This window comes from Thunnus thynnus, chromosome 14 (genome assembly GCF_963924715.1).
Source record: "Thunnus thynnus chromosome 14, fThuThy2.1, whole genome shotgun sequence".
Classification (NCBI taxonomy): Eukaryota; Metazoa; Chordata; class Actinopteri; order Scombriformes; family Scombridae; genus Thunnus; species Thunnus thynnus.
Genome location: NC_089530.1, coordinates 14882696 through 14895393, shown reverse-complemented (window position 1 = coordinate 14895393; position 12698 = coordinate 14882696). Strand labels below are relative to the sequence as shown.

At 40.2% G+C, this 12698-nt stretch overlaps 1 protein-coding gene across 1 annotated transcript; it reads left to right on the top strand.

Annotated features, from left to right (window-relative positions):
* Positions 1 to 5113: 5113 nt before the first annotated feature.
* Positions 5114 to 11778, top strand: slc25a28 (solute carrier family 25 member 28). Its single transcript, XM_067610091.1, has 4 exons — positions 5114 to 5623; positions 8157 to 8385; positions 9263 to 9319; positions 9764 to 11778. Exons 1-4 carry the CDS (start codon positions 5282 to 5284, stop codon positions 10336 to 10338), a joined length of 1203 nt encoding a protein of 400 aa, XP_067466192.1. The 5' UTR covers positions 5114 to 5281; the 3' UTR covers positions 10339 to 11778.
* The last annotated feature ends 920 nt before the right edge of the window (positions 11779 to 12698 follow it).

The following is a 12698-nucleotide window of genomic DNA, read 5'->3' as shown; positions in this document are numbered from 1 at the left end:
AAGTAGATCCGAGTTTCTTTCATCGAGGACTGGCACCCCCCACCGACACCCTCCACTCTAAACTCTTAAAAACACATACTTCATGTACATATTCGTGCGTATAGACTGTGTAGTTTAGTGGATCCATGGGCCATTTGAAAGCATATGGAAACATCAGTTGCGCGCAAATATAGCCCTATGATTTTAATGCAATATTTCTACCAGATACATCAATTTCGAGGTATTTATAGTTTATTTTAGTTAACATGGTGTTTCCACCCATTCCCACTTTGTTTACTGCCAATTAACGCGAGTGTTTATTAATTAAAACGTCTCAATTAATTAAGCAGTCTTTCAACAGGAGGCCCCTCAGCCAAAGATTAACATTGTCACCTATTATGTTTGATTACTTGCCATCATGCTGATTGTATTTCCCAAAAGCAGAAAAACACAAATATACAAGGCAAATGTTGTAAACATATGTGTTATTTTAAAATAAAGTAACAGGATTCAGTAAAATAGTTGTCAAAATATCAGTAAGCAAATTTAGTTTTAGCTGTTGTGTAAAATTTAGTAATATTCTTGAATTTAGAGTGAAGCAGCCTGCTTGTCGTTAGCCAGTTTACCACTTGGTGGCACAGTTGTTCCATTAAATCCAGCTGCAGAAACCGCTCATTCAACTTCAGGCTGCGTCACCAGCAGTCAGGTCTGTCAAAACTCATCGATTCAGTCTATATTATATTTATATGTAGTGTGACGTGTTTTTGTACTGGCAACAGCTTACAGAACAGATTCACAATTTTTCAAGTCTAAACAACAGTCAGGTGCCCAAATGAACACTGGAACACTGATATAGGTTTTAATCATTCCTCCTGTTCATACTGGCCTTTAGAAAATCCCTTAATAATGCATTTACACTGTAAGTGATGGGGGACAAAATCCACAGTCCTCCTTCTGTGCAAAAATGTATTTAAAAGTTTATCTGAAGGTAATATGAGGCTTTAGCCATCCACATTAGTCAAATCAAGTAGATATCTTTAAATGCACACAAAGAGGAAATTTTATCCTTAAAAAAACACTGTAAATGTGGCAGATATCCACTTGATATGACAAACTCAGACTGCTGAAGCCTCATTCAAGCTTCAGATACATTTTTGCAGAAAATGACTGTGTGGACACACTGTGGAATTTGGCCCCCATCACTTACATTGAAAGCACATTTGAAGGGGATCTTTTAATAGCCAGTATGAACAGGAGGAATGATTACAGTGAGTGTTCATAGGGGCACTTTCAAGACAGACTTGAAAAAATGTGAGCCTATCCTTTAAAAGATACATGTTACCAATTTATGAATCAATATGTCAATGTAACTATGTTGATTTTCGGAGTCTCCAGACTTCAGACTCATTCCAGATTTTGGAAATATTCAACAATATGAATATGTAAAAACAAAAAATGGCGCAAGATATCAGAATTCAATCTGTACAAAATGCTCGCATGTGAAAACCATCATATGCACCACAGAGCATATGTAAACTGTGGAGGCTTCACATACAGTGTGTACGTGTTTGTAAAGGTGTTTTCACACTTAAGCTTCATGAAAAATATATAATAACCAAAGAGTACAGTTCTCTCGGTTAGACACAAGTCATCTCACAGTAAGGGCCTATACCTTAAGAGTTTTAAGATGAGCTCTTAACACAGAATGGTTTCTTAGTGCTGCTGTTGAAGATGTCATATTGGCCTAGTGGTTCACTTACCATGCATTAATAAGATAAGAGGCCATAGATCATGCTTTGGGCTTAAGCAGCAGTCCAGAGAGTAGACAGAGCCAGAAGGAGATTGTCTGCTGGGATCTTAGGATGGAAGTGTGTTAACTCCTACAAAAACAACCAAACACAGCAGAGCATAAGCAAGTTATCCTCTCATCTTGTCTGTATAATGTGAATTTTTGACTATGTTTTGCTTAGACAGTGTAAAACAATTCCTCTGGCTTATATGGACTATGCACTCTCTTGGCTGAGGGAATGAAATGAGGTGTTATGGTGATCTAGGGTTTCCCGCTAGACCTAACATGCCTCTCCCTTGGTGTATTAGAGTAGCATTAGTTTCAGAGAAGAGAAATTATCCTGATATGCTGTATGCTTGGTTTTGCTTCAAGGAACGTCTGCGGACAACAGCCAATCAACCATAACTAGATCAGAAGGAGGAGATTTTGTTCTTGTAAGCAGAAATTAACACTTCATTCCCCTTTGTCGGCAGAAATCCAACACTACAGCCCTTGAAGGCTCTCCCAGGCAATAAAGGAGAAAATTCAATTATGTGCATATAACAGTGCCACACCAAAACACAATTACCTCATTTTCTGGAAAAAATGTGCTCCTTTCCCTGCAGGCAGAGAGGTTCAATGAAGATGTTAAGCCTGGAGACATTTAACTGACATCTCTCAGCCTTCATAATTATTAAATCATAGACTACAGTCTCACAGCAGCCCTTAAAAGGTGTTATGCTGCAGAATGAACATTTGAGTGTCTTAAGAGCTTCTTTCCTCATTGTAACATTTTGCCACATTTAAGACATCTATGGTACTTTTAGTCTTTATGAGAGGTAAAGTCAAGAAAGTCACATGAACAAAAACAAAATTATCTTCAATATAAAAGGAGACTGTGTCTTGTTTTCCAAATAAAAAGTCAAATCAAAAAGACAAAATAATTGAGGTGTGGTCCATGTGTAGTACTTGAATGCATAATACTTTGCTCTGTGGCGAATGAGCCCCTGCAGCACAAGATAGAACCGTAACACTTGGTTAAATGTACATCTTTTTTACCGTGATGTGGAGAAATGACAGCCTATCTAATGTACTGTGAACACTGAGATAGTGTTCAATTAGTTGATCAACTGAAGATTAATCACCAGCACTTTTGAGAATTGATAACTTGCTTAAGTCATTTATCAGATTACTGATTTCCTTTGGTCAGACAAAACAAGCAATTCAAATGTATTGTCTAAATTTTACATAATTAATTGAAATAATAATTAGTTGTACCCTGTTTATTTCTTCTGAAAAAAATGTCTTTTAATAAAATGTACTTGAATGAAAAAAAATTGCAGTAGAAGCTCAAACATTGGCACAATACATTATTCTTTATATTCTGAATAAATTATTATTGTATAATTGTAAATTCACATATTTGAAGTTTTTTAGTGCCTATATATATATAAAATAAATTAAAAATTAAATTATATTATAAAGTTTAATTAAGTTAGTGTGATGGCAATTGTACATGTGTTCATGTGTGTTTGCTAAGTATTACTTGTGTTGTGGGGATATAAATCTATTACACAGTCACATTGTGGGCACTTGCCTTCCTTTTGGGGACAAAAAGCAAGTCCCATAATGTAAATCATAAAATTTTAGAATGAAGACTTGTTTTTAGGTGAAGTTAAGGTTAAGGTTATGGTTATGATTATGGTTATGGTAAGTCTCCAGCAAATGAACGTACAGTACTGTGCAAAGATTTTATGTACTAAAAGTAAAGTGAGGATGCTTGCAAAAATATTGCTATAAATTGTGTTTTTTTATTTAGCCTTTAACATCATACAAAGTTCAGTAAACAGAAGAAACCTAAATGAAAACAATATTTGGTGTGACCACACTTTGCCTTTAAAAATAACACCAGTCCATCTTTTTTTGGGTACTTGGCAGGTTGGTTGTTTCTGTATCTTGGAGAAGTTGTCACAGTTCTTCTGTGGATTCAGGCATCGCTGCTGCTTCCATCTCTTCTTGTAATTGTAGACTGACTCCATGATGTTGAGATCAGGAGTCTGAGGGGGCTGTCCCCTCTGTTGCAGGACTCCTTGTTCTTCCTGCCGCTGGAGTTACCTATTTATCAAATCAAATCAAATCAAGTTTATTTACACATTTTAAAACAACCAGAGCTGGCCAAAGTGGTGTACAATAAAATAACAAAAGTAAATTAAAACAAGATTACAAGGTAACAGCAAAAAAAGAAGTAGAGATAACATAACAATACTATCCCATATGCAAACAAAAATAAACAAATAATAGTAAAACATGAAGCTTAACACTCAAAAGGCCTGAGAGAACATGTGGGTCTTAAGTTTAGCCTTAAAAAAGTTTTGGAGCAGCTACAGCAAATACACGGTCACCCTATTTATAACTTTGGCTGTATGTTTGCAGTCATTGTCATGCTGCAGAATTAATTTGGGACCAATCAGGCACCTCCATGATGGTATTACATTAAAGATAAGAATCTAAACATCAAAAGTGCCGAAAACTTTTGCACAGTCCTGTAAGTCAATATAATGTCATCTCAAGTGATGGAAACACCACTGTGTGTGTGTGTGTGTGTGTGTGTGTGTGTGTGTGTGTGTCTGTGTATCTGTGTGTCTGTGTGACTGTTTACAAAGAAGAGAGGAGATTGTTGGTGTGAAAGTCAGTGGACTGTATCACTGGTGAAAATTTACATCATAGTAGCAACACAGCTGTTAGTTATGCAGCTATTTACGTTGCCAGATGTGGTCATTGTTGACTATCTTTACTGATGGAATAATCGCTTGATGAGTTCATGAATTAACAATTGATCAAGAGGCTTCTACCTGTCAAGAAAATAGCAAACTGGATGTATCAAATCGCTGTCTGTGGTCTCTCACATAACTTAAATAAAGTTAAACATGCTAATGAAAAAAACCCACTCTTCATATGGGGAGATACAATCTTGGACTCCAAGCTGTAAGTTTCAGATTTGTGTGAGTGAGTAAAACACAACAAATTGGACTACAAAAGCTGCTTAAGTGTAAACATAATCCATACTAATACAAAAATCTTGTACACTTTATTTTCTTCTCGACAATTTAAGAAATGTATTTTTGATTGACCTATAGGTGTGTCTTTTAATAGCCCTCGAAAATGCACTGACTGTGTGGTAAAGGCCTTAATACCCATGTCAAGTGCCTCATGACAGGGTTTGAAGTCTTCACCAAAATGCAACCAAGAGTGACATGTGTATTAACCAATAGCGTGAGTAGGACTTGGCTACTGTAACCAATCAGAGTCCATTTCCGCGTTGCGGCCTGCGGTGTGGCTCGATGTGTATTTGTCCGCCTCGGCCTCCCTTGCTTGGCTCTGGCTGGGAAGGAAAGGAGCGGGGTGAGGGAATGGTTTAGCGGGCAAGCAGCTGCAAAACTACCCCAAGGGAATGCAAAACTTTCAGGCTGAAATTGACCACAAGACGCCGTGCCTGCGTGCCTGAAGACTTATTAACACATTACCTGGTTTCTCATGGAAGCAGATGGGTTTGTGAGGAGGCGTCGGATGACAGCGGAGACTGCAGGCAATGATCCCGGAGTTGCGGGCGCATCTGCCGGGGCAGAAGTTCGATGGCTGGGAGGAAGATTCTGGGTAGTTTCGGAAAGTATTGTGGGAAGCCTGACACCTCGTATCGGAAGCGAGACAGAACTACAGACTGTTGATTTTATTCGTACTGCACAAGATCAAACAGAGGACTCTGAACCAGACTATGAGGGTTTACCACAGGGAGCCTCCACCAGCACCCACATGTTGGCTGGAGCCGTGGCCGGGATCATGGAGCACTGCCTCATGTTCCCCATCGACTGTGTCAAGGTAGCTTAGCTTGGTGGCTGACCAGCTGATCCACGAGTTTGTGTGTTTGTTCTCTGTGCTTTCACAGACTGTGGATGTTATTCTTGGAAGGTTAGCTAACATGTTTGTTAGCATAGCTCATTAGCTAAACACGCTGCAGAGCTGACGGCTGTGAGGACAAGGTCAGCTAGCGTCTCACACCCCTCCTAGCTAACTTGTTAGCATGCTATAATAACAACAACAATAACAATGCATTTAATTTATACTGTAATTTTCATTCGCAGTGAATCTCAAAGTGAAGTTAACCGCGACTAACGTTAGCTAGTGGCTAATTATTATAACAACCTTAAAGCTCGGTCAAACACAGGAGCCCAGTTGGCTACTTGGTTGAAAACATACAAAGTTAAACAACAAATTAATTTACTGTCAAAGCCTTAACGGCTATAATGTTACTTAACTGATGTTTACATGTGTAAAATGTAAGAAAATCTGAAAGTAACCGCCAGGTTGAGTAATTTAATGAGGAAACGGTTGTTTAACTGCAACAACATTTCAGGGAGACCAACGCTATGGTCGTTGTTTACTAAAAGCAAAGGCCACTAGTTGAATGTTGTTGTTGCTAGGAACTTACGCCCTGTCTGCCACTATTATCTCAAGGAACATAAAAATGGTGGAGTCGGGAGGCAATTTGGCTCTTCCAGTCCCCGGTGGTGCATGTGTTGACCCCTCCCCTCCTCCCAAAACACAGTACACGGTCGTTTTATAGAGAAGTAGGCCCACTGCTCGTAGTTTTGTTGAGAAGTAGGCCCACTGCTCCACACACCGTAAGTCATTGTTTTCAAAAAGTCTTCTGGTCACATGTGAGTCATGCAATTACTCTGGGCCAGTTCTCATCATGCGGCCCTGTTTGTTATGTATGAACTAGTTGTCTTAGGAATAAAAAGGTAAAGAGGCATGGCCTATTACCCCCTGAGGTCAGTTGTGGCCATGAAGTAGTGATGATTGTATAACGCAGGCACAGGGCCAGAGGAGATGGGACAAGTGACAATGAGCTTAGTACAGTCAGCTGTCCATGTCAGACTGAAAAGCTGTTCCTACACCTGTGCTTCATCCATGTCTCTTCCACCTGTAGTCTACCTCCGTTGCAGCCTGCAGAGCCCTAAACCTGGACAAGGCCAATGTTTACAGAGCCTTCTGGCGTGTTTGCTACACTGCTAATGGATCTCAGCCTCTCTCCGTGCAAGCCACAGGAATTTTGGGGCATTGTGACTCAGCAAAATGACATCTACGGCCCATAATCAACCAGACATATTATGCAGAGAAACAGATATTTCAGAAAATTGAGAAATATTTAAGAGGCATCTAACATATTCCTTTATTTTGCATACAGTAAACAGAGGTTTCCCTCTTCCCAAATCAAGGCTTCTCCTGCACGATAAGCTTCTTCACTGCACTTGTTGTGTAATTATAGTTTTGAGTAGGCTTGTATTCTACCTTAATGTATCCTAAATCCCAGTAATTAATTGTGGATTTAAAAAAAAGCTTGCTGCATTTGCAGTGAATACTGCACAGCGCACATGAATGGAATTTCCAGTCATTAAAAGAAACCAAGAAGGTCTTCAGAGTTTTCTACAAGGATTGATGGACATTGTGTTAACATTGAGCACAAAGGTCGTTGCCTTTTAGATATGTAAACATACTATAGATAAACACAGCACTGTGCACAGCTGACCTTCGTGCATGTGTTTCTAAGGACAGCCATGATCGAATGAGTACTGAAATTACAGCCTCTGCTCACTCGGTGCATACACCTGTACCACTGTTAGCCAGCCCTCTTTGGGCCCTGCATTCCTCAGCTGTAGTATGGAGTGACATGAGGCCATGTTTATACTTTGCTACAGCACCACATGCACACACATACACAGACACACAGTGGGGTGTAAGTTTGTCCATTCAGCTGGAAGTTTGGTATTTAGGGATTATGTCGCTGCTAGTTCCTCAAGGACAGACGCACTCACCCAGTCCCCTTGCAACCCTCGCTAAACACCAAATAGCAGGTGACTGAAACAGTGATTCCTTGCACTTGTCCTCTTAAACAATATTGATTTATTTCAGTATGTGGGCATGCATGTGTGTGTTAAGCGGAAGAGAGAAAGGTGTGCTTTAGGGTCAGTGGGAAAAGAGGCTTACAGGAAATCAGCTATGTCCCCCTGTGACCTTGGAGCTTGTAACGCCATACTTCCTTCTATTCAATTATGCATGTACACCAACACACACAACACACAATGTCCGACTCCTCATTTCCCTTATTTGCCCCCCTATTCACACCACAGTCTATTCAGACCTCTTTTCATTGCCATGCTATTCTTTGCTGTAATAGGGAGACGTATGGTATTTTTGCGTTATGTCCAAAATTTTGATTTCAAATTCATTCAACTTTGCGCACTAAACTTATTCTTTGTCCATGTTTGACTTTACAAAACTTTTGTGGGTGGGACGTGAGCACTGTTTCGACTTTGACCATTGCTACATTCCACCTTTTCCTCTTTTCCAGACAAGAATGCAGAGCCTCCAGCCCGACCCCGCAGCCCGCTACAGGAACGTGATGGATGCTCTCCGCCGAATTATAGCCACAGAGGGCATCTGGCGGCCAATGAGAGGGCTGAATGTGACAGCTGTTGGGGCGGGGCCTGCCCATGCCCTCTATTTTGCCAGCTATGAGAAACTCAAAAAGACTCTAAGTGATGTCATTCACCCAGGGGCTAACAGTCATTTGGCTAATGGTACCATAAAACATACATATGCACACACAAGCAGTGACATATAATGACACATACTGTGCAGATGCTTTATAGTCATCTTAACTTTGAGATCAATCTAAGTCTGTTGATATGTAGGACTACAGGCCTAACTTGACCAACTTCAAGCTCAATACCACGCGCCCTCAGTGAAATCTGTGGAACTGCTGAGTCAGCCTAATCCGTAAATAGAGCAGACACGGCCTGGCCAGTCCTAAAAAAAACCCTGACAGGATGTCAAATTGGATAGAGCCTTTTCATAGCTACAGTTGTGCACTGTGAGGAAGTAACAGGGACAGTTGGGAGTTCAACAAACTCTTATTTTGGTTCAGCTAAGTGACCTCAACTGCCAAATAGGAGATTCAACCAGAAATTCTGTGTGCTCTCAGTGTCAACCTTTTCCTTATTCCATGTTCTGCCCACTCTCTCTCTTCCCTCTTTTCCAGTGTAGTGGGAGGCTGGGTAAGTCCTCTTTCTCCCATCTCATCTGCTCTCTCCTCTGTTGGTCCTGTCTTTTCAAGCTTTTGGGTTTGGTTCATAAATCTCAAAGGAGCAATGAACTGTCTTGTCCACTAGGTGTCTCTCTTTGCTCAAGTTTGGCCTACTGAACTCAGTCAAGAGTTATCTCTAGTTTTAACCTGTGCAACTTGCCATCAAGTATGCACCAATTCTGCTAAGATGATATATATGTATTTTTTAGCATGACAAGCCTTTAGGAAAGAGGAAGGAAGGGTTCTTAATCGTGCAAGTGAAATTTTGTTTTTTTTCTTACTCATTCTCTGCCTCTTTACTGCAGTGCGTCCTTGTGCGTTTTTCCTGATTATCTCACTGTCTAGTAATTTTGGAGTTGTGTTTGTTTCAGGAGCAGCTGGGTGTGTGGCCACTCTGCTTCATGACGCAGTCATGAACCCAGCTGAAGGTAAGGGCAACATTTTATTGTATACTACTGTTTGCCTTTGGCCACAATTTGGGAACAGAATTAGGATGTGCGTCAAGATATTTTTTTAGTGAAGAAATTTACAGGTGCCACGCCTGGGCCAACCGTCTGCACATGGTGGCCTTAACCCCTCAGTCTCACAAATTGACTTTCACAGCTGCATCCAGTCCACCTGCCCAAACATGTCCGTAGAAGGACACTGGTCAGAGTCATTGTGTGCAGCTGTTGGATGGGGTGCAGCTGTCTGAGCAAAAGCTGCTACTAAAATGACTTACTACATCTTACTGTATGTTTATTTGTTCAGAAGCTAGAGGTAAAAGCTCACTAATTTCTTTCATTCTTTTTATGTGCTTTTTTTTGTTCATCTCTGCAAACTGTGGACACATTTGACCTTCTCCATCAAAACATCCACCCATGCGTCCTTAGTTGTGAAGCAGCGCATGCAGATGTATAATTCGCCCTACCGTGGCGTGTTGGACTGTATACGCGCTGTGTGGCAGAGAGAGGGCGCTGCAGCGTTTTACCGCAGCTACACCACCCAGCTCACCATGAACGTGCCCTTCCAGGCGCTCCACTTCATGACCTATGAGTACCTTCAGGAGCTGCTCAACCCCCACAGACAGTACAATCCCTCATCCCACATGTTGTCCGGAGCTTTGGCCGGGGCCATCGCGGCTGCGGCCACCACACCTCTGGACGTCTGCAAGACCCTGCTCAACACCCAGGAGTCTCTAACCCTCAGTTCCCTGTCTTCCGGCCAAGGCCCCGGCCAGGGCCAAGGCCAAGGAGCCCACAGACATATCTCAGGCCTAGCCCATGCCTTCCGGACAGTATACAGGCTGGGCGGCCTGCAGGGCTTCTTCAAGGGAGTCCAGGCGAGGGTCATCTACCAGATGCCCTCCACAGCCATTAGCTGGTCAGTGTATGAGTTCTTTAAGTATGGACTCACCAAGCATCAGCACAACAAGAGGCGAACGCAGCAAATTGAGGCTGAGACATAGATGCCTCTTCTCACATTGCTTTGCCCTCCTTGTGAGGAGAAGATGAAGTCAATACGCACATAGAATCTGACTAAAATCACCTCAGTTGTCCCATCCCTCTCAGACATAGCAGATAAGAAAGACATCTTTGAAGACAGTTTGAGTAGTTATGTTCCTGCAGCACTATTTCAAGACTAGGCACGGTTTGAGTTATGTTGTTTCTCTCTACTAGGAGACAAGCATTTACACAGTATTATAGAACTAGTTTATCTGGAGATTTTTTTTTTCTTAAAACCATTCTAGTGACCAGTACAAGCTAAGGAAAATGTGAAGAATGCACAAGTTTTGAGTCAGAGAGGTAGTCAGCAGAGGGCAGTAGTGTTAATTTGTTAACTTTCTGGTAGTTTCATACGCTTTGCTGTCCTAGGATCAGATTTAATGAATAAAAATGATAACTGACTCCTGATACAGAGCCCTTTTTGGATTCATGCATTCATTTTTTTTGTATATCTCATAACAATATTCTCACAGTAATCCAAGACCAGACAAGTTGTTTGTTTTGGTGTCTAGTTGGGGGTACACAAAGGCATTCAGTCCCTTATTAAAAGTATCTGTTAAGTCTTCCATTCTGATTTAAATGCAAATTGAACATGGGTGAGGACATTTTGTTGTTAATTCAATACATTAATCTACTGACTGATCAGTGGCCAGATACCTTTTTTATAGAAATGTAATGGAACCCTGCAAACAAAAGTGAAGACCACCAAATATACATATATATTATATGCAAATAGTATGATATTGACTCCACAAATGAACAAAGAGAACATGGATCAGATTGGGTTTCCCTTTTTGTTTGGCTATTGGTGGTTCAAAGAATGAATTTGAATAATTAAATACTTTCTTTGCCCTTTATCAAATGTCAAAGTTCATGATTGTTGCCCATGATAGAATTGGAAAGAGAAATATCAACTTTCAGTTGAAGTTTCTGAAGTGTATGTTTAGTTTATTTTAACTAAAGTTGATTTCTCAAATGTTATTTTATTTCCAGAAAAAACATTGGTTTCTTTTGTTTTCTTATGTTCCCATTTATGAATTTAACCAACCCACTCAACTACTCACCATTATTGCCTTGTGTACCAGTTTGGCAGAGCAGCGTTATGATGGCCATTCCTGTGCATTAACTGTAGCTACCAGCCTGTTTTCATCTTGTGAACTACTGAGTGTCAATATCTCTGCTTGATAGCAAAGGCTGCATAAGATGTACCATGCTCCAAAAATATGAATTTTACTAAAATTTATGTGGAGTTCAGTATCCCAGAAGAAGTTAAATCGTACCCCTGTTGAGTACACATAAATGGAAGCTGTCATTCTTATTGATTGAAGTCTGATTGTTTCTGACACTGAATTGCACTCGAATAAAGACTGAGCAGTGGGGCTCCACTCACTGCTCATAAATGATGGGAGTCCCTTTGATGTATTTCTTTTAAATGTTGTTGAATGCTTTGCTAATAATGTGAAGATGACTTAATAGAAGAGAGTTCTTGCATATTTACTGATCATCAGCAAAGGGACAGTCTATAGTACTTTGTTTTCCTGGTGAAAAGTCACTAAATAATAGGATGGATGAAAAGGAAGCAATACCCAAAGTCACATCTGTACAACCAGAAACACATTGGTGAGTTTGTGTGTGTTTTCAGGTTTCATTTATTTTTAGTTTGAGGCAGGTACAGTTGTTTAGTCTTGAACGCAGGTGCAGATCTCAACTTTGACCCTCAAGACTGAAAACACTATTTGAACTAGTGGACACATACTCTGCGTACAAACAGCTAGGAGAGTGAAGCATTGGAATTCAGCAAAAATGACAGCAAATGTTAGTTCATGTAGAAATAGAAAAGCAGATTGCAATGAGAAAAAGTACAATATTAGTGCCTGAAATGATGGAACTTTTGCAGTAAGCCATACAAAGTGATGAAGATTTCTTAACACAACAAATCAATACAAATGTAGAACAATATTGAATGTTAGAGAATATAGAATTGGCAATTTAAATGAGAATTAAGTTTTCCTGGCTTTTCATCATTTTGCTTCATCAGATCAGATCAACTTTATTATCCCACACGGAAATTCGTTTGGTCCAATGCTTCAGACATAAAAGCACCCGAGAATCCACGGTAAAAACAATAGAATAACCAATAAGAACTCAGCATAATCATAAAACACTTTTGATCACACTGAGACAAAGTAAAAACAAATCAAAAACAAGTCAATCCAAAATCAATAAAATCAAATTTGATATAAAAGTGCAAACGTGCAGGTGAACATGTTATACAGGCTGATGGCTAGAGGAATAAAAGACTTGTATCTACTTGTTTTGAGTT

Bases quoted from the DNA above. Each gene is read 5' to 3' on its own strand.
- slc25a28 (XM_067610091.1), top strand. From the start codon at position 5,282: ATGGAAGCAGATGGGTTTGTGAGGAGGCGTCGGATGACAGCGGAGACT. The intron at 8,386-9,262 runs GTACCATAAAAC...TGTTTGTTTCAG, and splicing joins TAACAGTCATTTGGCTAATG to GAGCAGCTGGGTGTGTGGCC. The intron at 9,320-9,763 runs GTAAGGGCAACA...ATGCGTCCTTAG, and splicing joins AGTCATGAACCCAGCTGAAG to TTGTGAAGCAGCGCATGCAG.